We start from the raw sequence: 23,121 nt of genomic DNA on the forward strand, positions 1-23,121 counted from the left end.
TGTAAAAGAGATCTCACATTCACAGTGGGACTTACCTGCTTAAATAAAGGCTAACTAAATAAGATTAAAAAAAAAAAAAAAAAAAGAATTTAAACAATCCCAGAGGGGTATTCATAAGTCACATTAGCATGTGACTGTGTGAGTAAATGTAAACTACCAGCAGGTCAAAACAACCTTAATTGAAATCTATGTACATGTGTGTATGTGTTATGTGCATGATGTTGCATGCATGTGCATGTGCACATGCACACTTGATAGCTCTCTGTGTATGTGTAAACTGGTTAACTGGCAACCAGGGAGCAAGGCTGTTGTGAGGTTTTGTGCACAGATGACCAGTTACAGTACATGATGACATCATTACGCACACGCACACACACACACACACACACACACACACAGCTGCTGTGCTTTGACAACACTGTATGCACAGACACATGAATTCATCACATCACAGAGAGCCTTGAATATAATTAATATAAGCAACACCGCTATTAGAGAAACATTTACATTCATAGGAAAAATTGGAAAAATACAGAGAGCTAGACATGAATAGAGCATTGGAGGCAGGTACAGAAGTGGAGATAGACAATGGCAAAGAGAGGTAGAGAGCTGGAAAAAGAGAGGGAGCTTGGAGAGAGAGGAGGAGTTTTAGAGAGGCTAATCACCTGACTTTAGCATAGAAGTGGGGTGGGCCACACAGAGGACCACAGAGGATAAACAGAGAGAGAGAGAGGGGTCTCTTTCCCTCTCCCTACATTTCTCTTGATTCTCCTGAAGCTGTGTTTAGTGCTGAGAGTCAGAAAAAAAAAAAAGATGTAAAAGAGAGCGAGGGAGATACAGTGAGAGAGCTGTCTATTGTCAGTGCCCCTCCAGGATCACAGTGGCCTTGAAGGATGAAGAGCAGGGAGGCGGAGGAGGAGGGAGTTCAGCCTTCCTCCTGAACACAGTGAGCTAAACCTGCACAGCACTGCCAGCCTTCACCAGGACTATCAGAACAATCAGGGCCACAGACACCTAGGGAGGCAGGCTCTGGCTTCACCCCAGCAGGCGGCACCTCTTGCGGGAGAGCTCCGAGGCAGAGAGCATATTCCCTCTGCACATACACACACACACACACACACCTACTGACAAAGCCTGGAGACAGGACTGGACAGAAAGAGCTGAAATGACAGAGCACACATCTAAGAAACAGGGATTTAAAAAGTGTCGGAGTGCCACTTTCAGCATTGATGGCTTCAGCTTTACTATCGGTAAGAGGTGGTGGCTGTCTGTGTGTGCGTGTGTGTGTGTGTGTGTGTGTGTATGAGTGTGTGTGTGTGTATGTGTGTCTTGTTAGGTGCCACTGTCTTGCTGAACAGATGGTGTTCTTTGCTCAGGTTTTATTGTATCGTTAGTATGTGTGCTCAGTCTCCTGCTATACATCTGACTTTACTATCCACAGTCTGCAGCAGTTCTTTGAGCCAACAGCATCGGTGACTTTATATCATCTTTCATCTGCACTCTAAATGAAAACTAGATGAAAAATGCAGTAATTTTGCCGTGTCTGAGGCGATACTTTCAACACTGTCATACCTATGGTTATTTATGGCATTGCTGCTTTATTCAGTAAAGTATCAAAAGAAAATGGGAGAGAGAGAGAGTGCAAGGTTACACGCTATTAAACTACAAGATACAACACAGATAATACACAGTGTTCCTCTGCAAAATGATGGGAAAATAGATCAATCCCAGATTGGTGCTTCAAGCAACCATTCAAATAACGCACGAGCAATCTCAGTAAAAATACATAAACAGCTCTACACAATTTCTGACATCATACTTTGTGATTATATGGAACGTAATTCGTCTTTCATTTGAATTTAGTTTTAGTTTAGTTCAAATTCCAGCTTTGCATGTAAACAAACTTATGATAATATAAATATTTTCTGCCACTTTTGCTAATAATTATAATGTATATAAATAATAGTAAATGCTGCATTCAATTCATTTTATTTTTATTTTATTTGACCTTTATTTTAACAAGCATAGTCATTAAGAACGGGTTCTTATTTAATTCAATAGGATACATCAAATCAGATTCGAGTTTACATTAGAACAGAGGCTTTGAATTTGCGTCCCAAATCCCTCACATCTGGCTGGAACATGGAGATCCACTGGAGAATTAGTTAATGATGTCTACATACATAACCAGGCTAGAAACAACAGAGCTAGCTGAACAACATTACGCTGTGGCTGTGGATCCATTCAGTAACACTCTAATTAAAGGGAAACTGCCTGATAAGGTAGATTTGATTTAGGTTTTACTGTATCGTGCTGACACACTAAACAGTGTGGTCCTCAGCGCAGGTGTATGTTAGCCCCGAGAACCCACTGCACTGCAAATTCTGGAAATGCAAACAAAGAGAAAATGGTACATAGTAGTAATTTGAGCATTACGTGTTACTCTTTGTGAGCCTCTCCCGTGAGAGGAACCCAACCTACTTTGATGAATTGAGAGTGCTTGTGCAGCCTGTGTGGTGGGATCGACAAAACTGCATTTTCGCCGCTGCAGACTCTCATTCTAATCAGTTCCACATACGCCCTCACACAAAACACCTTTTCATAGCAGCCATTTTGATGAAATAGCAGGGTAAACACAGGTCTTACCAATAACTTTAGCTAAGATTCTGTTCCATTTAGGGCTAACAGAGCCAGGGTCCTGCTATGGTTAATGCTGGCACACTGAAAGGGCTCTGCCACACTTACATGGGACAGTACCTTAATTCAGTGGTTCTCAAACTTTTTTCAATAATGTGCCTTTGAATACTTTTTTAGCCACTGTAAAAAATGAAAAAAGGATCCTAGGTAAATTTCTTTCTCCTTGTTTTCAGTGGTATTGCTGCTACATTTCAAACACAGATCTGTTATCTTTTGTCTGGCCTCCTGGTCATAGTGAACAAATGTCTTCCACTTTGATTTAACACATACACACATTTCACACCATTGTTTACCCTGCTGTTTCATGTCAAAATGGACGCTGCAAAAAGTCCATTCCCCAAAACGAAGTAGACTCTATTACTTATGCAGCTTTCCACTGATGGAGCTTCCCACCTCTGTGTTGAATGGATTCCATTGCAACCAATATGGATGCCCTGAAGAAGATAGAAAAACTTTGATCTATCCACTGCCATTACCTCGCCAATGAGGGTCAACAACAATGGCTAACATTACGTTTTTGCCATTTTATCTAGGTGGGTAGGCTGGAGCTGGGGCTCTCGTGACCCTGTTCATTTTGAGTTGGTGTTGCTGATTTTTGCATGCAGGTGTGCTGTAGGTCTGGACAGTTTTGTGGTTGTTTCTCAGTGAAAAAAAGCCACCTCTAACAGGAGAAGAGGACAGTCAGATAATGCCAGCAGCTAGGGACTCATGGCTGTATTTTTCCATGGCTTCATGTGCTGGACGGGACAGATTATGCAGACGACTAGAGGGCAAGGGACACAGTCTTAGGAGCATTGCTCAGGCAGGGACAAGGCTCTTTGTCAGTTGAAAACCTCCTCTAGGACATGGTACACAGCAGGCATGGAGGAAAGGCTGGGGGCGTCAGGCAGTTGGAGAGGCAAAACATGCCCCAGCTGAGACAGTTCTGGAAGCCCAGTTGATATGGGGGTTGTGACGCTTAAGACAGGGTCGGCCCAAAACAAGTGGCATATGCGGGGAGTAGATTACATGAAAGCTACTGGATTTACCAGACAACCGGAGAGGAAGGAGCACAGTGTGGTGGGTGACACTCGCCAACAACTGGGGAAACCAGGTTGACATACTGGAGGCTGATAGGATGACGGCAGGCAGGTGAGCTGCGGACACGCCCACAATACACACAAACACACTAAGACAGACGGGGGACACTGAGTAACACAAGGGAACCAGGGAACACAAGGAAACACAAGGAAAGACACAAGGGCACATGGCCCTTATAGTTACCACACAAACAAACATCAAAAGCACATTTTATTTTCTACTGAGCCTCACCACTGCGTCCTGAACCTTCATTACTTTTATTCACCTGACAGACTGATACCTGTCCTTTACTACACACCTAAATAAAACAAGTACATGAATTTCTACACTATAACCTTTACATTCTGTTTATCAGTTAGCTCTCAGAAATAATAACAGGAAATGCTTATGGAAATGTATTTTGTGTCAAAAAGTGGGCCATCTTTTACACTATGTGAGAAAAGAGTAACATTGGACTTTGTTTGTAAAGCTCCTCTCCAAAGACTGCCATCCTATGTCCACCATGCTTCTTAAAAGTGCACTATGCAAATACCAAAGGTCAATGGAATGACTGAAAAAAAGGAATGAGCACACATCAGTGATTCAGACTGACAATAACAACCATTCCATCAAATCCTACATTTATTCCACATTTATCCAACAGTTCCAACAGTTAGTGCTGACCAAAGAAAGACCGCTCTTACATTCAGTGCTCCATTTGCAGAGAATGAATAACAACAAACCATTATGCTCCATACTCTGGTTACAATGTGTAACTTCAGAAATCTTACTAATGTCTCAGCCCACGTTACACATTAATAATCTGTGACAATCAGAAATGGAAGAACTATTGCTACTGTACCGTGCCCATGTAGGAAAAAAACCCTACTGTATTCACCATAAAAAATATATTCACACATGTAGATAATAATCTATCTATATTTACTCATTATAATTTTTTTTTTTTGTGGTAGTGTTGGGGGGTGGGGGGGTTCTTTTCTTTCTTTCTTTCTTACTTTCTTTCTGTTTTTCTTTCTTTTGGTAATTTTATGTAATTTTTGCCGCTTTTTTTTTTTTTCCTGCCGTAATTTGATTCCCAAAACATAGCTAATTATAAATACGGACTTTTTTATAAAACTTTTTTTTTTTTTCTTACCAATTTCATGGCTGTTTTGGTAGTCTGAATCTGGGAGCAAAGCAATCCTTGACTCTACTTGTCCAGTGGTTGGACTGCCCTTGTAGACCTTGGTGTTCGTGTGTGTGTGTGTGTGTGTGTGTGTGGACTGATTACAGTAACTATGGGGACCAGCCAGAGATCAGAACATCGTCATGACTGCTGCAGATATGTGTGTGTGTGTGTGTGTGTGTGTGTTGTCAGTTGTTAGGGTGTTGAGCACAGGGAGTCATTATCACTAATGAAGTGGCCTCTCCCATCACTGTCACCCAAATGCACACAGGCTGCTCTCTCCCCCTCCACTCTTTCCTGGCTGGTCTAATGATTGGAGAAAAGCCAGGATGCAGCCACCTTCCCCTATCTCCTAACACACACACACACACACACACACACACACACACCCTTTAACAATCAAGGTAAGATCCTGAGTCTCCTGGGTCACTATGGTTGGCTCAATACTCTCTCTCTCTCTTTCTCTCTCTCTCCCTCCCTCCCATATTCTCTCATCATATTCTGATGACTTTCAGATCCATTGGACAAACTTGTTTTCGTTAGTTATCACAGGTTTTCTGCTATTTTAAATTCTGAGCAAAACATATTTTTCTCTGTCTCTCCTGCACACAGTGTATATGGACTAACCTTCCACCCAGTGTTGCTATGATAGACTCCAGCCCCACCAAACTGTTTAGGAATAAGTGGATATTTGGACTTCCTAGAGCAGCATTTTGAAAATACAAACAGGAAGTGAGGCTTATTTCTTACATGCTTACATGCTAATTCATCCTGCTCAAGCAGTCATTCACATGAATGTTTGGCCTTGGTGTTATGAGATGACTGAAAGAATGCATTAGATGACATTAGAATTTGCACCATAGTATCACTGTCAGGTCAACCTTGCAAAACATGTTCATTTTAGTGTTGACATGTGAATCGATGTGCTCTGTAATATACACAGCACTAGAGAAACCTTTTTATTATTTTTTTATTTTTTTATTTAAAATTTTGCGTGCACAGATCATAAATTTTAGTTTTTCTTGTGAATTGAAATGCCAGTAGGTCATAAAATCAGAACTGTCCATAAAAGTAAAACTGTAACTTTCTGTGTCTGTGTTGGCCTGGGACACCCATGGTGCCAAATGCTCACACCTTTTTTGCTGATCATCTCAAAACATTGTACAGTCATAGTTCACATTTTACTCCAGGGTCTGGCATAGATGAGCCTATGAGACCTCAGTGCATAGAGGGTTAAGAAACGCACCTTTTCTTTTCTTTGCAACTAAGTTGAGCATGCATCAGCAGCCCCACTGGGCACCACCAGCTTCTACCTAGGGCATTCTGCAGCACACTAGAGGGCGCTGATGGAGGGGTGGGGCTCATTGGTTGAGAAACCTCAGTCTAAAGAACACGTGCCCATGATTTACAAAATGGAAAAAACTGACAGCAGCTATCTGTGTAGTTCTGGACAGAGGGTCTTTGATTTCGGTGCATTATGACATGGGGATGCATTATGGAGACATATTAAGAGGCTCTCATGGTGTTACAGTAAGCAGGAGGATCCTGAAGGTGCATGAACTTAACCATCAATACACTGATTTGGATCAAGTCAATGAATTCTTTGTAAACCAACTTCAAGGCAATGGCAGATTGCATGACTATAGATGGACTTAATACAGGTGCACGACCAAAAGAGGGTCCACCGGAGAGGAAAAAGGGATCTTTGCAAGCAACGGTAACACAGGACAAGCACTGTGCTTTTTTATAGTGATTTGAGGCGTTGTCTGCAGTAAAAACATTGTGATTGGTCACAGATGCACATCTGTATGATAGTGATTGAATGTGTATGCAGGCCTGACAAAGAAATAAAGCGTGCAGTGTTTCCTGTTTGATTCAACCAAGGCCAGCCACAGATAAAAAGAAGCATTGAACCTGGTTGTTCCTGGTGATGTAGTGTTGATGGAAAAATACAAGGATACAAGGAAGCTTATTGGTCATTATACAACAGTATGTATAATGAAATTAAAATGTGGTTCCCTCTTGATTGATCAATTGATTGTATAAAATATAAAATTATTAAACATGGAGGAGTGCAGATGGTGCATTTAGTAGTCTCACAGCCTGAGGGAAGAAGCTGCTCTGTAGTCTGGTGGCACGGCAGTGGATACTTCCGTATCTTTTGACTGATGGCAGCAGAGTGAACAGGCTGTGGCTGGGGTGGGTGTTGTCTTTTAGGATCCTTTTGGCTCTGCGCAGGCACCTCACCTCCCCGATATCACTGATGCTTGATAGATGGGTGCCAATGATGTTTTGGACAGTTTTAACCACTCGTTGCAGAGTCTTCCTGTCCTGGGCCGTGCACATCCCATGCCAGTTTGTGATGTTTCCAGTCAGGATGCTTTCAATCGCTCCTTTGTAGAAGTTGACAAGAACTTGGCATGGGAATTTTGCTTTCTTAAGTTTCCTTAAGAAATACAGCCGTTTCTGAGCTTTTTTAACCAGGGCAGAGATATGTGAGGTCCATGACAGGTTCTCTGTTATGTTGATTCCCAGGAACTTGAAACTGCTCCCTTGCTCCACCTCAGCTCCATTGATGTAGACAGGGTGGTGTGTCTTTGTCTCCTTTTTTCTAAAATCAACTATCAGCTCTTTGGTTTTGCTGACGTTGAGCAGTAGGTTGTTTTTTGTGCACCATTCTGCAAGATGGTTGATTTCCTCCCGATATGAAAACTCATCATTGTTGGAGATCTGGTCGATGATGGTGGTGTCATCTGCGAACTTCACAATAGAGTTCTCTCCATGTCGGGGGTTGCAGTCGTGGGTGTACAGCGTGAACAGGAGGGGGCTGAGCAAACAGCCCTGGGGTGCTCCGGTGTTGAGCACTAGAGTGGAGGAGGAGAGACCGCCAATCTGTGCTGACTGGGGTCTGTTTGTGAGGAAGTCCAGTATCCAGTTGCAGAGAGTGGTACTGATGCCCAGAGTGTTCAGTTTTCCAATCAGCTTCATGGGGGAGATCCACCCTATAATCACACCATATCTATGTTGTTGTTTAATTGTATATTTTTCTTGTTTTCAAAGATACGTTCTGTTGAGATATTTCCCGCGCAACTACAAGACAGCTAGCAGAAAATGTTTCAGTGATCTCTCTGCCACTTGAGTCAAAGCATGCAAAGTTACACAGTGTACCTTTAATTCTTGATTTTTTTCAGTCAGTCAGTTGGCATTGAACATCCTAAATGCTTTGAATAAATGGCCAGTTTTGTTCCTTCACTTTCTCTCTTTATTTTTTCTCTCTATTACACTTGACCTCTTGGATTTGCTTTTGAATCATTTCTCTGATCTTTCTCGTTACAGTTGCCAATGAAGCTGGTGAAAATAATCAGCGAAGGCTGGCTCGCTTCGCACGTGAGTTCACCCAACAGTTTGCCCGTTTCTGACTGTTTACCAGGAGGGAAAAGAAGCCATGATGTTGTTGCATGTTGTATCCACTTACATAATAAACCAATAACACAACAACACTTCACATAATGTGTAGTTCACAACATGCAATAACCCTGTTGACATAATAGATTTCCCATTAATAAGACAAAATTACCAGCTCTTAACATATATTTCCTATCAATCCAACTGACATCATAGGGTTTTCTTCACCAAAGACATCATCCCTTTTTTAGACCTTGCAGTGTACTTGAAAATCATATTTGTGAATGAGTTATTGTTGGGTTCATTTTTTACAAGTAAAAGTTTTAGTCCTCTCAGTATTGTACTCCAATCGTGTAACAACTATTACATAAAATGTGCGGTTGGTTTTATGAGTTTGACAGGCGACTCAGTATATTCGCAGGATTAACCACAGCTTGTGCAAATCGTTATTATGTCAAACGTTCATTAAATCAACAAGAAGTTACTTTATGATCAGCTGTAACATACAGTATGTAACAGTCAGTGCAATATGCTCATCAGAGCCAAGCCCATGCAGGCCAGCTGTATTAGCTCCAAATGGTCACTAGAGGGCAGCAGACATCAAACATTTATGTAATGGTGGCAGTTACCAAAACACAGTGCCAAAAACACAGTACCTCTGTAAACTATGGTGAGAGTTATTATCATTGTGGTTAACCATGAATGGGTCCTATTCACTAGTTAGTTATATGTCATGATAAAGAAAAAGGTCTTTAAAGAGTGTATACACACCAGTTCTGTTGCATTGTTCTCCAAAGGTTGAAACTTTCAGCCATGCTGCACCTCTGACCGGAGCCAATCAGTGAAGTCACAGTGAGAATTTTTTATCAGGTGTCAATGGAAAGGTTCTCAAATCTGCTCAGTCTATAAAGGAACATGTAAAACTTCAGACGAAACTTGAAAGGCACTGAAATGAGGAGTTATGACATTGTTAACAGTGGTGAATGCTGACATGCACCATAGCATGGCCCTTTAAAGCAGTGGTTCTCAAACTTTTTTCAAAGATGTACTGCTTTTGAAATATTTTTGTCAACCAAGTGCCAGTGACAAAACTAAATAAATAAATAAATAGGAAAAAAGCCTATATAAAGAAGTCCAATCCAGCTCCATTAGTGTCTGAAACAACAACCTGATACTGATATTTGGAATACTAAATGTAAAATGTGGTTTATCAAAATTACATTCACATTTTTATTGAACTTATTATAGCATAGGCTAATTATTTTAGGAATTATGCATGACTGATATTTTTTAGTAATATTGTAAAAAATCTCATGCACCCCCTGCAGTACTGCAGCATGCCCCTATTTGAGAACCACTGCTTTAGAGCCCTGTAATGACAGAGAAAACTCATGTTAACTTTATTAACACTTAAGCGTTTTATATATTGACATTCATTGTGAAATATGTGTGAGGTAAAACATGTGTTTAAGATGTCTGTTTTGCTGATACTGCCCAGGCTCCCAGTCCCAGAATGCCCTCTGGAATGCTGTCACAGCTGGTGTCGGCATCACAGAAGGAAGAGGAATTCTGATCGATCCACGAAGTGCTGAAGAGATCCTGGCTGACGAGCTGCCGACAACTGATGCTCCTGATGCCATGGAGAAGACAGCTATCAGGTCACACGCTCGCTCACTCACTCACTCACACACACACACAAACACACACACACACACACACACACACACACACACACACACACACACACACAGAAAACAGAGACAAACAGAGACTTTGGAGACACGGCCGATCATGTACTGGGTGAGGGGAGCTGTTTTGAGGTGATACACAGACAAAGAAGCTCCACCAGTTAGCATATCTGTACATATGTGCTTTCCTTTGGTCTTAGTGTTCTCCAGCTCTATGGGAACCTGAAGAATATGTTCCGCAGCTCTGTATTCTGGGGGTTAGGGTTAGGATTAATGTATGTTAACAAAATGCTGAACTGGGGAATATAGCACCCTGGGACCATAGGACCTGGGAACATCGAACCTTGGGGACATAGGACCCTGGGAATATAGGACCTGGGAACATAGAACCTTTGGGACATAGGACCCTGGGAATATAGGACCTGGGAACATAGGACCTGGGGACATAGAACCTTGGGGACATAGGACCCTGGGAACATAGGACCCTGGGAACATAGAACCTTGGGGACATAGGACCCTGGGAACATAGGACCTGAGAACATAGGACCTGCAAACACAGGACCCTGGGAACATAGAACCTTGGGGACATAGGACCCAGGGAACATAGGACTGGGGAACAGAGGACTCTGGGAACATAGGACCGGGGAGCATAGAACCTTGGGGACATAGGACCCTGGGAAAATAGAACCTTGGGAACATAGGACCCTGGGAACATAAGACCCTTGGAACATAGGACCGGGGAACATAGAAACTTGGGGACAAAACGACTTCAGGGCAACTGGTAGAGAGACAGATAACATCCAGCTTGCTCAAATAACTGGCAGTTCTTCACTAAGATGTTTCACATCATCTAACACAGAAACACTGATCATAATGATACTAATTCCTTGTGAAAGATTAGCCATAGCACGGTTGTTTTGATTGACCATCAAGGTGGTGGAACAATGAGTTGGCACCTAAACCACCTGATAGAAAAACCTCCCTATGGGTTTATGTTAACTGGTGACACAGGTTTAAGCCTAATGGATACCTGTATTTTATAGCAAAAAAAAAAAAAAAAAAAAAAAAAAGAAGAAGAAGAAGAAGAAGAAGAAGAAGAAGAAGAAGAAGAAAACAAGATGCAGAGTCCTTTTTTAATCCCTGATTTAAATGTGTTACCTACCTTTGAAACACTGGTAGCACTATTTGGCTATCACTGAAGGACATTCTCCTGAAAATAAAAAAAAAAGTGATTTAACTATCTATAAAGATGAAGAGGGAACATTACATGCTATTATCTACTGTGCTGTCGTCTGCTCAGGGCAGACGAAAATCACCATAAACACCTTATCAAAAATACTGCAAAGGGACGAATTCCACCAGGAGAGACTGTACTATAAAAAGAGAATTTTAAATAAAGGAAAACACATGAAAGAATGCTTTACCCCAAGAAGGACTGTTCCCTCAGGCCTCTGCTTCTCCTGTTTTCTGTCAGAGATGAAGAGTCTCATTTTCAGACTTTGACATTTTTTAAAGAGTGATCCCACACAAAGACGTTTGCTCATAACCTCCTCTGTGTTCTTTGAAAATTTTCAGTTTTCAGTAAAATTGTCTCTTCCCCTGGAAGAGGTGATATTGTTAACAGGCTGTTGCAGAGAGGCATACTGGATTCACACCCTCAGTTCTGTGAAGCCCCTTTGGACATAAAGGGATACTTAAGCCATAATGCATGACATTTACGACAAGTACTCTCCGTGGGCTGCCGTCAGTCCCAGCTGAAGAAAGTTTTGCTCACAAGCCTTCATGATGAACTCATTCCAAAAATGCCAGCCTTCTCTGATCCAGTGGGAAAACTGGGCCCATAATTTTACAAGAGCAAAATGCCATCAAAAGTTTTGTTTAAAAAGCTTAGGCTCATATGCACATAACTTCCTAAATGCACAGCTCAAATCGTACTGCAAAGATTACCTCCGCAAAATAATCGTCTCATGTCCAGCTCCCTTTTATCGAGTGAGTGAGGGTCAAAATGCATTACATTTATATTTACATCCCAAGAAATACTCATGTTGCCCCTTGTGACGTGCTTGTCCCGTACACATACAATTGTCACTACAGGTGAGATCTGTTGCACACACACACACACACACACACAGATAATATATACCTATTCCTCATGCATACACACAGACGCACCCTTACCCACATAGACAGACTGATGAACACACATTAATGCACACAGAATTTTTTTAAAAAAAGGGTTCCTTAAATTTAATGGGTGCTGGGTGGTTTTGCAGCTTCACTTCTCTACACAAATAATATTTCATTAATGTTTTCTATTTGTAAAATGTAGGTGCATTCTTATTTTTCCAGTTTTGCAGTATTAGCTTCTTATAGACAAATGACGAGAAAAGAATCTTCCATCCAGTTGTGTATCTTATAGTCACAACATTTTGAAGGAGATTAATCCTTTGTGAAAACACAACACTGTAATTCCAGATTCTTGCCATCCAAATTTCAATATCCTCCCATGGCTTTCTAATCTTCTCACAGAGTCACTCTGTGTAACACATTTTGAACATCTATCAACTTGTGTCAAACTCATGAATTTTGTCTCTGCTATAATAAATTATTATTATCAGTTTATAATGAATTAGGTGCAGGTTTTCATTAGTGCAGCCCTGCAGTGTGTACAAGCAGACTGAACAAGCAGCTTGCACAGCTTTAGCTTTCTTGCTAACCGTCTATTTTCTGTTGTGAGTATTAGATTTTAACCAATCATTTATGCTTGTTTATTCACATTGTATTGCATGGTATGCTGCCATGGCCTTTGGTAAAGCTTGTGTCGGTAACTTTTTAGAGTGGGTGGTTGTCAAAAATTTGACACATGCACAGAAGCGGAGCAGGTGCACAAAATGTGATTCAGATTCAGATTCAGGTTCAGATTACCTTTATTTGCCATTTTATGATGCATTTTAAATGCTGGTGCAAAGACGGTTTAGGCCTGCTAGTAGGAGAAGGGGAAAGGGAGGCCTGAGTCATTCATCAGCCTGGCAGCTGATGGGAAAAAACTGTTTCTGTGCCGGGCCTTCACAGCCTTCGGCAGTCGCAGCCTTCTGCCTGAAGGAAGCGGGGTGAAGAGGCCGTGACCAGGGTGGGAGGTGTCAGCCATGATCTATCTTGCCCTCCTCAGAGCCCTCATGTCGTACAGGGACTTGAGAGAGGGCAAGGGGCAGCCGATCACCCTCTCCGCTGAGTGAATCACCCGTTGCAGTTTGGTGAGGTCCCTGTTAGCTGCAGCAGGGAACCAGGTGATGATGGAGTGGGTGAGGATGGACTCAATGATGGCAGTGTAGAATTTGACCATCATGGTCCTCGGCAGCCTGAATTTCTTCAGCTGCTGGAAGAAGAAGATCCTCTTCTGGGCCTTCTTCAGGAGGGCCACGCTGTTGAGATCCCACTTCAGGTCCCGACTGACGGTCATGCCAAGGAAACGGCATGACCGGGAAACGGATTGGACTGAGATTGTGATGCTCCCCAACAGACTGTAGTAAATGAGATTACAACCCCAGGACGAATACACAACTGTTGTATTTTTTTCTGAATGCATTGGGCAATATCATTTCAAATGGGAGTCCTTGGTGTATTAAAAGTCAACCTTGGGGTCCATAAGATAAAAAGGTTGAAAACCACTGCTGTAGACCAATCATTACGTTTGACTAGGCTTTTGTTTTAGTTGGTATAGTGTTTTCTTGTGGCTTCATGAGAGACGGACACAATCTGCTTGTGCCATTGCTTAAGAATTTTTCTCTGTTGGCAACACACTACTGAAAAACTGATTGGTGGGCACATGACCATGTGAGGTGTTGTGTTTCGATCCAGATCAGCAGCTGGGGTGGTTATGTGCATTCTACAAGAGAGCCACAAGAATAGCAGAAAAGAAAAATGTGCGTTATGATCAATCAATACAGCTTTTGTGAGGTCCCGTTTCAGAACGTTAAGGTTGTCAAATAGTACATATAAGCCAGTCTGTGTAAATCTGTGTAATATGACCCTGCACATTGCCAGACAGCCTGGTTACACTTTGATTCTCTGTGCCATGATCGTCTAACCTGTCTCCATCTCTCTACTTCACTATTCTCTCATTTATTAAGAGGTGGAGCGTGAAGGATCCCTCCCTCCTCTCTCTTGCCTCTTCTCTCAGCCTCTCTCTCGCTCTGAGTGTTCAGAGCCAGCTGAGCCCCGGACACACAGAGTCTAGATAGTGGAGCTGCGGCAGAGAAAAACAAGCTGCTCCACTGGAAGAGAGGTGGAGACTTAGAGAAACAGCTAGGCAGACAGAAAGGGATGTGGAGGGCAGGAGGTGCCTCCTGTGTCACTGTAATGGAGGAGGGATGAGGCGGCTGAGAGGATCAGGGAGAAGGAAACAAACTGGTCACGCTGAGCTGTAAACTGGCCACTGTGACTTTTTGTGCTCCGGTGCTGAGCTGACTGCAGCTCCATGTCTTTCTGCCTGGTGGATTTCTTTGACATGGATTCGCCTACCAAGGAGATCGAGGACTTTGAGAGCAACTCGCTCAAGTATCTGCAACCAGAGCAAATCGAGAAGATCTGGCTGAGGCTACGGGGACTGTGAGTATTTTTTATCACTTTAACTTTCACTGAATACTATGACAAAGTTCATCTATCAAATATTGTAATGCTGATGTACATCAAAGGACAGGTCAACTATGATAAGTTCAAGCCAAGATGTAACAAAATGGTGATTCCTATCATTTATAACCTTACATACTGTAGCACAACCTCACCAAACTTACCTCCTGCTGCAGCTTCTTGCTAGGCTTCAACACTATAACATTTACTTTTTGAGAACACGACACTCTCAGCAAATTCAAATATGTCTCGCATCCCCAAAATTGTTGTAAATGGTGCTTTCTGACAAGTTTTATTTCGCATTTACCACGAGTCAAGTCAAATCAAATCAAATATACTAATAAAAGCTGCTACAGCTGGCCAAAAGCCAAAATCTAAGTTTTTTTCAAAAGAATGAAATAACTGCATAATAATAACAATCATAAAATCAACAGTACAATCATAACAAATCACAAAAATCAAATATCAGCATGAGAAAAAAACACAACATGAAAAACTCACACACAGTATACAAGGACAGTAAGACTGCTATACATGCACACTGCCCTGCTGCTGACTCAGCTAATGCTGTGTTCACTTCAGCTGGAATCTTGGAATTTTCACCTTGCAACCTTTCGGCCTGTGACAATGCAGCGTTCATGCTGTCACCTCAGGACACATAGCTGCTTACATGAAGAAGAAACTGTGAATCCTCCAAAGAAAAGAGCATCCATTGTGATTTTGTGTTCACCATTTGTGTGACTGCTGTCTGTTCTTGCCACATCTTTCTCAGTGTGTGCACCGGTCAGGAAATAAAGTTATATTGAAATATACTGACTTTTTTGGACAAGACATTGCGATAATTATTACCAATTATTACCACAGTAAATGTGAAATTCAACAGGTTAGAATACACAAGATTGTGCTATGTATAGTTATGCATGATGAATGTCAACACTATGTCTTACATCTTGGTTTGAAAAATACCAATTCTGTCCTTTAAATGTATGACTGCCTTGGCAAGTGAGATAAATTAGAAGATGTATACAAATATTTGGTGCATTTGATCAGTTATTAGTTGTGGATCACCAAACTGACTTACTAACTAACTAGGAAACATTTTCGAGATATGACGCCCAAATGCTTGGTCTTTGTTCTGTCATGTAATGATTAAAGGTTTAGGTCAAAACCAAATAATCGACATCCATGTTGTACATTCTCATACCAATTAGTCATCCCTAAAGGCTTGGGGTGCCTGTGTGGTACGGTGCAATGAGGGTGTTTGTTGGACTGAAATTGTGTGCCTGTGTTTGCTTTAAATATTGTTCAGTCCTCTGGGTTTGGACGGGATGGATTCAATTTAAATCTTTTTAAATTCATTTTGTAATCCAGACACGGTGTTGGCCCAAATAGTGAAGCCAGAATCTGAGGTTGTTCATCAGCATTGATTTCCAGAGGGTTTGTCCTCTCCAAAGAAGAAAAAACAGCAAGAAGAAACTAGAGGAAACACATATACAAAGGCAGTTTTTCTTCATTTAACACTCATCAGTTAGCTTACAAATTAAAATGAATGCAAAACATCCGGGTAAAGCCTTAACAAGAATACTCCACTTTCTCATTGTCACTCCTGAAAAGAGAAATCTGTAGTAAAACAAATAGAATAGAGCAGATGTTGGTATCCACATGGCTTCTTTTCAATGTCTGATATTGCTTGGGTTTGTAGCCCTTTCACCACCTCTGTTGCCGTGCTTAAGCCAGCATTAGCTTGCCAGACCGCCCACTGGCCCCTGGACACTTATCCCAAAGGGAAAGTTCACAAGGCAATAAGGTTAATGTAGTGTAAAGCAGGGGGCACACACACACACACACACACACAAGCATGTTGTACATGCTGATTTGTGTGTGAGAATGCTGTCGTTTCACAACAGAACACAGTTACGGTGTGGAAATAACACGTCCACATCCTGTCTATTTTTGTGTATTCTCCAAATAGCGAATGCACACAGAGATAGCTGTGACCTTGCGTTGACCTTTGAGGAATCACTGCCACCACCTCCCTCCTGTGGCTTTATTGTGAGGGAGCTTGGGACAATGATGTTGCTGCATCTGTTTTGACCGAGTGCCCAGAGTGCACACAGATAATATTTACATGATAGAAGTGTTTTTGTACAAGGGATATGAATGATGGCTGACAACAGCTGCGCACACAGACATGTGCACACACACCAAGGTAACAGTGGTTTTTCTTGTTATGATGATCACACATCAGCTGGTCTGAGCACAGTGGCCTGTTATGAAAGAGAAAAAACAGAACGAGATATTGTTGTACTTGTTTCAGATAGAAAAACATGTATTCAGAGCAGCCACAAAAATGAGGAACATGAACAGCTTGATCAGGTCAAATAAGGCCCTCTGCAGAGAATTAGTGATCCTGACAGATCCTGACAACCACTACATGACGCACACACAACTGTTCACTTCATTCAATTTGGCATGTTGCTAATGGATGGATAACTAGCCCAATTAGTGAATCGACATCTTGCATAATGAACAGTTGTGCTGTATTTTACTGAGCATATAAACCTGACCATATGTGGCCAATGTGATGACTTTGCACAGCTGTAAAATTTATTCAAAATGACCATAAACAGACAATACCAAATATATCATTATTTAAGACTTGAGTTGATCAAGCTTAATGTTGCTTGAAATAGCCAAGGTGTTGGGCTGGAGCAAATCAAACAATAAACTGGTTCTGAATCAGTTTACTACTGTTGGAATAGCCTGAAAGAGTTAATATGGTCGTCTTCCTACCACCACCAGTCACTTCCAAATTTTGTAAAGCCACTTGAAAGTGTGTCAACACGGTTACAAAATCTGCAATGCTAACGCTGCAAAAAAAGTCGAACAACCATATGCAAAACCTAAATCAAATAATCTAACTTAGTAAATGATGTGACTTATCAGGACCCCAGGAACCTTCAAATTAAGTTGGTGCCAGCTTGCCAAAGACTGGCACTGTAGAGAGGTAACGTGTCTGTCAGCCAAGTTCCCAGGCCATCCCATCCAGTCACTTAAAACACAGCAACCAAAAACACTGCAAATTAAATTTTCCTCCTGGGCATGGAGCCAAAGTGCTGCAGTAGTTCAATAAACATCACAACATATAAACTGGGACTTGAACAGTGGCTTCATCATCTTATAATCACAGGTGGATCTGCCTGCTTTATGTGTCACTGAGCAGTTATTTTCCCTGTTTTGAACACCTCCTCCTCTCTGCGCCTGATTGAAGCAAACACGTTGATTGAGGGGTTATGAAATGGTCTCTGCAGAGATCACTTTGGTTCCCACGAGGCACTTCTCGTAATTGGATGCGTTTTCATATCAGCCATCTCATCGCTGTAAAAGCATGTGTGCATTTGACACTCCACGCTCAAGTGTTTTCTGCAAAATGCACATTAGCATTTCACTGTCAAATTGATCATTTAGAGCCTGCCCGCTGAAACCTTAACCTCGTTTGGCGTGATTAAATCAATTAGATACAACTTCTCTCATGAAAGCCCTTTGAGACTGTAAATAGTGACGAAGGGCTATAAATAAACTTGAACCTTGACACGAAATGCTTTGTTTTATTGTAATCAGGTGGCTTTAAAGAACAACAGTCATTCTCTGTAGCAGCTGCACTGGCATGATCATGAAGCGTAGCTAGCATGTGTATTAGAATGTATAACAAGGGCACAAAACAGTTTTTTCAGTTATTTGTCCAACTAACCCTGAGGAATTATACTGCACCCATTAATAACCAGTGTTTGGTAGTCTCTAGACATATATCCATTGATGGATTAACTAAATATGTGGGCTATATGGATGATAGGAGGGGACATGGATGGATTGATGATAGATGGATGCATGAAATATGTTGGAGAAGGGATGGATGTGTCTATGGAGAGAGGATGGATACATGGAAAATGCATTCCAATCAATATGTTTGAAAAATGAAAGCTTGTGGTTCATGCTTGAAAACTGATGAGTTGCATCCCTTTTGTCCCGCAGGAGGAAATACAAGAAGACGTCCCAAAGGTAAGGCTGCAGGAGCATGTGGACTACTTGCCTGCCCCCTCAGATGCCTCAAGAGGAAAGTAATCTGACAACCCTGACATGAGCAATAAAACAATATCAACATTTACACTGAGTTGTCTGGTAGTCAATCTGATCCTTTACTGCTGCCTGTAGGGATAGCTCGGGGATGGCTGAGGTCAGAGGATTCTGTGTCTGGCTCAAGGGGCCGCGACTCCATGCAGTAAAAACAGTTTGTGACACTGCTTTCGTTAGCCGTGTAAGCGCGATCTTTTCTTATAAAAGATGCTCTTGGTTCTCGGTTGCATGCATCCGTGTCAGACGCGCTCCAGCACTATTGTTTTTAAGTGACCATAAAATCCAAACACTTCTCCTCGGGTTCAAGGTATTTATTTCCAAAAAAACTTAGGGTGCTTTCAGACCTGTGGCCCGTTTGCTTTGTTCCGATTCAGGGGCTAAATCGACACAGTTGTTTCGTTTTTCGTTTGGGGCGTTTGTGTTCACAGGGCAACCATCTGTAGCGGTTCAAAGCTGTAAACAAATGCCATGCGCGAAAAAACTGTTCTCTCATTGGTCAGAAATTAGCCCGAAAGAAGGAGTTTCCTCTTCCGTTCTTACCCCGGAAAAAACAAAAACCATGGAGCATCTTCAGCGTGTGTGGCTAGTTGGTTTCTGTGTGTTTCTATGGTTAATGTACCGGTGATCTGTAACCGAGGAAAACATCCAGTTCTACCGGGAATCAAGACTGCACAGGGAAAATAATATCATACTGCATCTACTGAGAAGACGTGCCGCGACAAGGAATTGCTGACGAAGATGGGCTCTGACGCTGAACCACAGTTCTGAGTGAGTTGTGTCGGTTGCTGTGTCGATTATGTTCTCACTGCAAACGAACCGCTCCAGGGCTCGAATGGAATCGAGCCGAGACCACCTCTTCTAGGTGATCTCAGCCCGCTTGTTTTGTCCCGCAAACGAGCGCGATCGCTGTGTTCACATATGTCCAAACGAACCGATCTTTAGGGGGAAACGCTCCCTTTTTTGGAACAACTGCTCCAAACGGGACAGGTCTGAATGCACCCTTAGACTTCTTACCACAGAATATTTCATAAACCATAAACCAGAATATTTCATGTTCATATATCATAATTCATCAGGTAAATAATCATAGTAAACCAGATATAATAAAATATTCATCAAAACATAAATCAAACATTTGGCTCCAACAAGCCGGATGGGCCAGATGTTTCACCTCTAGTGTTTCACCTCTAGTGATGCAATCTTCCTTTTAAAGATTTTTTTGCATTTCTGCATTATTAGTCAGAGGCAGTGGAGATAGACAGGGAAGGGAAGAGATGCCATATAGTGAAGGTCCTGCACTGGATTGGAACCCAGACCTCTGCACTGATGTGTGGTACCATCTTTACATGATGACCCTCCAGGGAGCTAATCTTCTGATGCGAATCAAAAGCAGCGTTTTCTCCGGTGCCTGGCAGTCTCACTGACACCACACACTGAGTACGTTTACATGCACACCATATTCCGGTTCGGCTCAATATTCCGGTTAAGGTAACTGCGCCGTGGCAACTGGAATATTCCGTTTACATGTGACTTGGCATGCCCCCGTGTTTCGGTGTATTCCACTCTCTGACGTAATGCAACACTCAGCCGCGGGGGGCAGCAGCACGCGTATAGGCGTCTGGTCTGCCGAAAAAACAGACGAAGAAGTCTTCTTCCTCGTCTTCTTCTTCTTTTTCTTCTTCTTCTGTCGCTATTTCTATGTTTTCTCCCATCTATATACTCCGTGATATTTAAGTCTTTCATTAGCTAAAGGTGGACTGCAGTCTCCTGGCTCTTGCTACTGTTCGCCCTGCCGTTTTCCCCGCTTGCAGGTAACCATAGCAACGAAGACGCCACAGAAGTCCTTGTGAGTCGAGCATGCGCAGTCGTGACTGAATATTCCGGTTCGGGGAGTTTTCCGACTAAGGTGGTTACATGCCCCAATATTCCGGTTGGAACAGGAATATTCCAGGGGGCTTATTCGGAATTCTCTCCAACCGGAATATGACCTTAATCGGGTTCGGTGCGTGTTTACATGACACGTGCGCAACCGGAATATTGCGAATATTCCGGTTAATACAGGAATAAGGTGTGCATGTAAACGTGCTCACTGTTGCAGGATACAGAATGCTGAACTAAAATGCCTGGTAATCATTTACACTGAGCTCAGGTAGTGTTTAGTAGTGGGATTTTAAAACAGAGTTTTAGGCAACCATTCAAACAGCAGTGTGTAAAATAATGTGACCAAGCTCAACATAAGTAAACTGCCATTGGTTGTTCACACAGCTTATTCCCAAACAGTCAGCGCTACATGTTCATGGACTCTTATTGTTGGTGATGGGAAAGACTTTTGGAGACCATGCTTTGATGCACATGTGCAGTGCATTGCTCTGATGATGTCTTGTAGGCCAGCAATTACAGGCAAATCTTTTTCTGCTCTGCTGCAGAATGTGGGACTTTGAAATATTATGGTGCCATCTTTTGTGAAAACATTTGTAGGTACACTGATCATGCAGAATAACCATTCCTCTGCTTAAATGTTCGAATTGTCCGACTAATTTCAGCTGAAGCATTGATGCTTAACTAAAGGTGGTGAGATGCCCACAATGTATCATGACACTATTGTATTAAACGTCATCCCTGCCATTTTAGGGAAAGTGGTGTTGTTCGGCGGGCAGACATAACTAGAGCTGTTCAGCCGTGCAGAGTGACGGTTTGCCACCCCCAAAGGCCACAGGCAGCCAGGACTTGATGTGCCATTCCAATGTGGCAAATAGAGAAGATTTAGTGCATGTGAGGATCAGCACAACATCAGAAGCATCATACATGCATCACTGAGCTTCTTTTCACTTTGCTTCCCATTCATGCTGACCCTAAACCCAATTTGGGCTTTACTGCCTTGCTCAAGGGGCCTTTGAAATTCAGGACTTCATTTTCTAGCCAGCATTAAACCTGCATTAGATGCTAACCAGGCTTAATACTGGCGAGTTGCAAATTTCATCTGGCATTAAACCAGTTTTGGTTGTTTTTGCTGGGTTGGGATGCTCATGGTCTGAACTGAACTTGCCAGCACCAAGACGGGTGGGGTGGCACAGCTGGTTGTGTTTCTTATGCAGATCAGCGGTGATGTGCAATTTTTGTGCCACTTTGGTGTTAATCATTGCCTTTGCCAGCCAATATCAGGCTTTACTGAAAGCAGTGTGTACTGTTTTCCCAGCATTAGGTGACTGAGGTGCAGTAGCACACATATGTTTGCTTGTTTCACACTGATATAAATTCTTCAAGCAAGAGAAACAACTACTCGCATATTAACAACATGATTTTAATTTGATTAAGGTGACAATACCTGTAAAGCTGGTATTAAACCCATAGACGTCTGCAGGCCTACTTGGTTAGATAAAAGTTCAATAAAGTTCTGTCCAGCATCTGTCCTTCACAGCTGCCTATATGATGTATAACAGGCTTCCCCTGTGGTTGATTTAATCTCTGCAGCCATCAGAAAGCAACAGCAGCAACATGCTGGTCTATCCAGATTAATCAAAGTGGTGTGCATTTTCAAATTGTGCAATTGTGCACATGTCATCTAATGTGAATAGCTAGGTAAATCTGGATACACTCCTGATCAAAATCTTAAGACCAGTTGAGAAATTGCAAGAATTTACATTTTGCACTGTTGGATCTTAAAAAGGTTCTAAGTAGAGCTTCAAAATGCAAAACGAAGAAATGGGAGTGAGACCAAAAAAAATTTGAGTAAGCAATTTATTGCAAACAACCATTAAACTGAAATAGGCTGTTCATCAGCTGAACAAAAGTTTAAGACCACTGCCTTTAAAAGCCCAAGTCTTCGCAGAAATATGGATTCAGTGTCATTTTCTGTCAGGTATCCACACTGTCATGACCTCCTGATGGCAAAGGCAAAAAAGCTTTCTTGGTAATCACCTCAAAAATTAGTTTCGGCATGCTTGAGGCTAGTGTTTCCAGGAGGCTAGTGGGAGTGTAGTGGGAGATTTTTTTTTTTTTTTTTGTCTCACTCCCATTTCTTCTTTTTACATTTAGAAGCTCTACTTAGAACCTTCTTAAGATCCAACAGTGCAAAATGTAAATTCTTGCAATTTCTCAACTGGTCTTAAGATTTTGATCAGGAGTGTATATCCAGGTAAACTTGCATCAGCTGTTACAGAGGTTCACAGATGTTTTTGCTTCTGGGCACACCAAACACATTGGCTATAGCTCAAAGTTTATCCACTGGAAAACATCATCATTAACTCTTGGCACGTGCATGAGCCTAATGCCCACCCCCTACAATCAGCCATAAATGGTGATTGACACACCCCTAATTAGCTC

General features: G+C 42.0%; 1 protein-coding gene across 1 annotated transcript in view; it reads left to right on the top strand.

Moving 5' to 3' along the window:
- Positions 1-1,165: 1,165 nt before the first annotated feature.
- Positions 1,166-23,121, top strand: part of pde1ca (phosphodiesterase 1C, calmodulin-dependent a) — a 57,015-nt gene continuing 35,059 nt past the window's right edge. Inside the window, exons 1-3 of the mRNA XM_030079983.1 lie at positions 1,166-1,250; positions 8,279-8,329; positions 9,846-10,005. Of these exons, the coding sequence (XP_029935843.1) occupies positions 1,166-1,250; positions 8,279-8,329; positions 9,846-10,005 (296 nt within the window). The remainder of the gene's footprint in view (positions 1,251-8,278; positions 8,330-9,845; positions 10,006-23,121) is intronic.

This window comes from Myripristis murdjan, chromosome 20, assembly GCF_902150065.1.
Source record: "Myripristis murdjan chromosome 20, fMyrMur1.1, whole genome shotgun sequence".
Taxonomy (NCBI): Eukaryota; Metazoa; Chordata; class Actinopteri; order Holocentriformes; family Holocentridae; genus Myripristis; species Myripristis murdjan.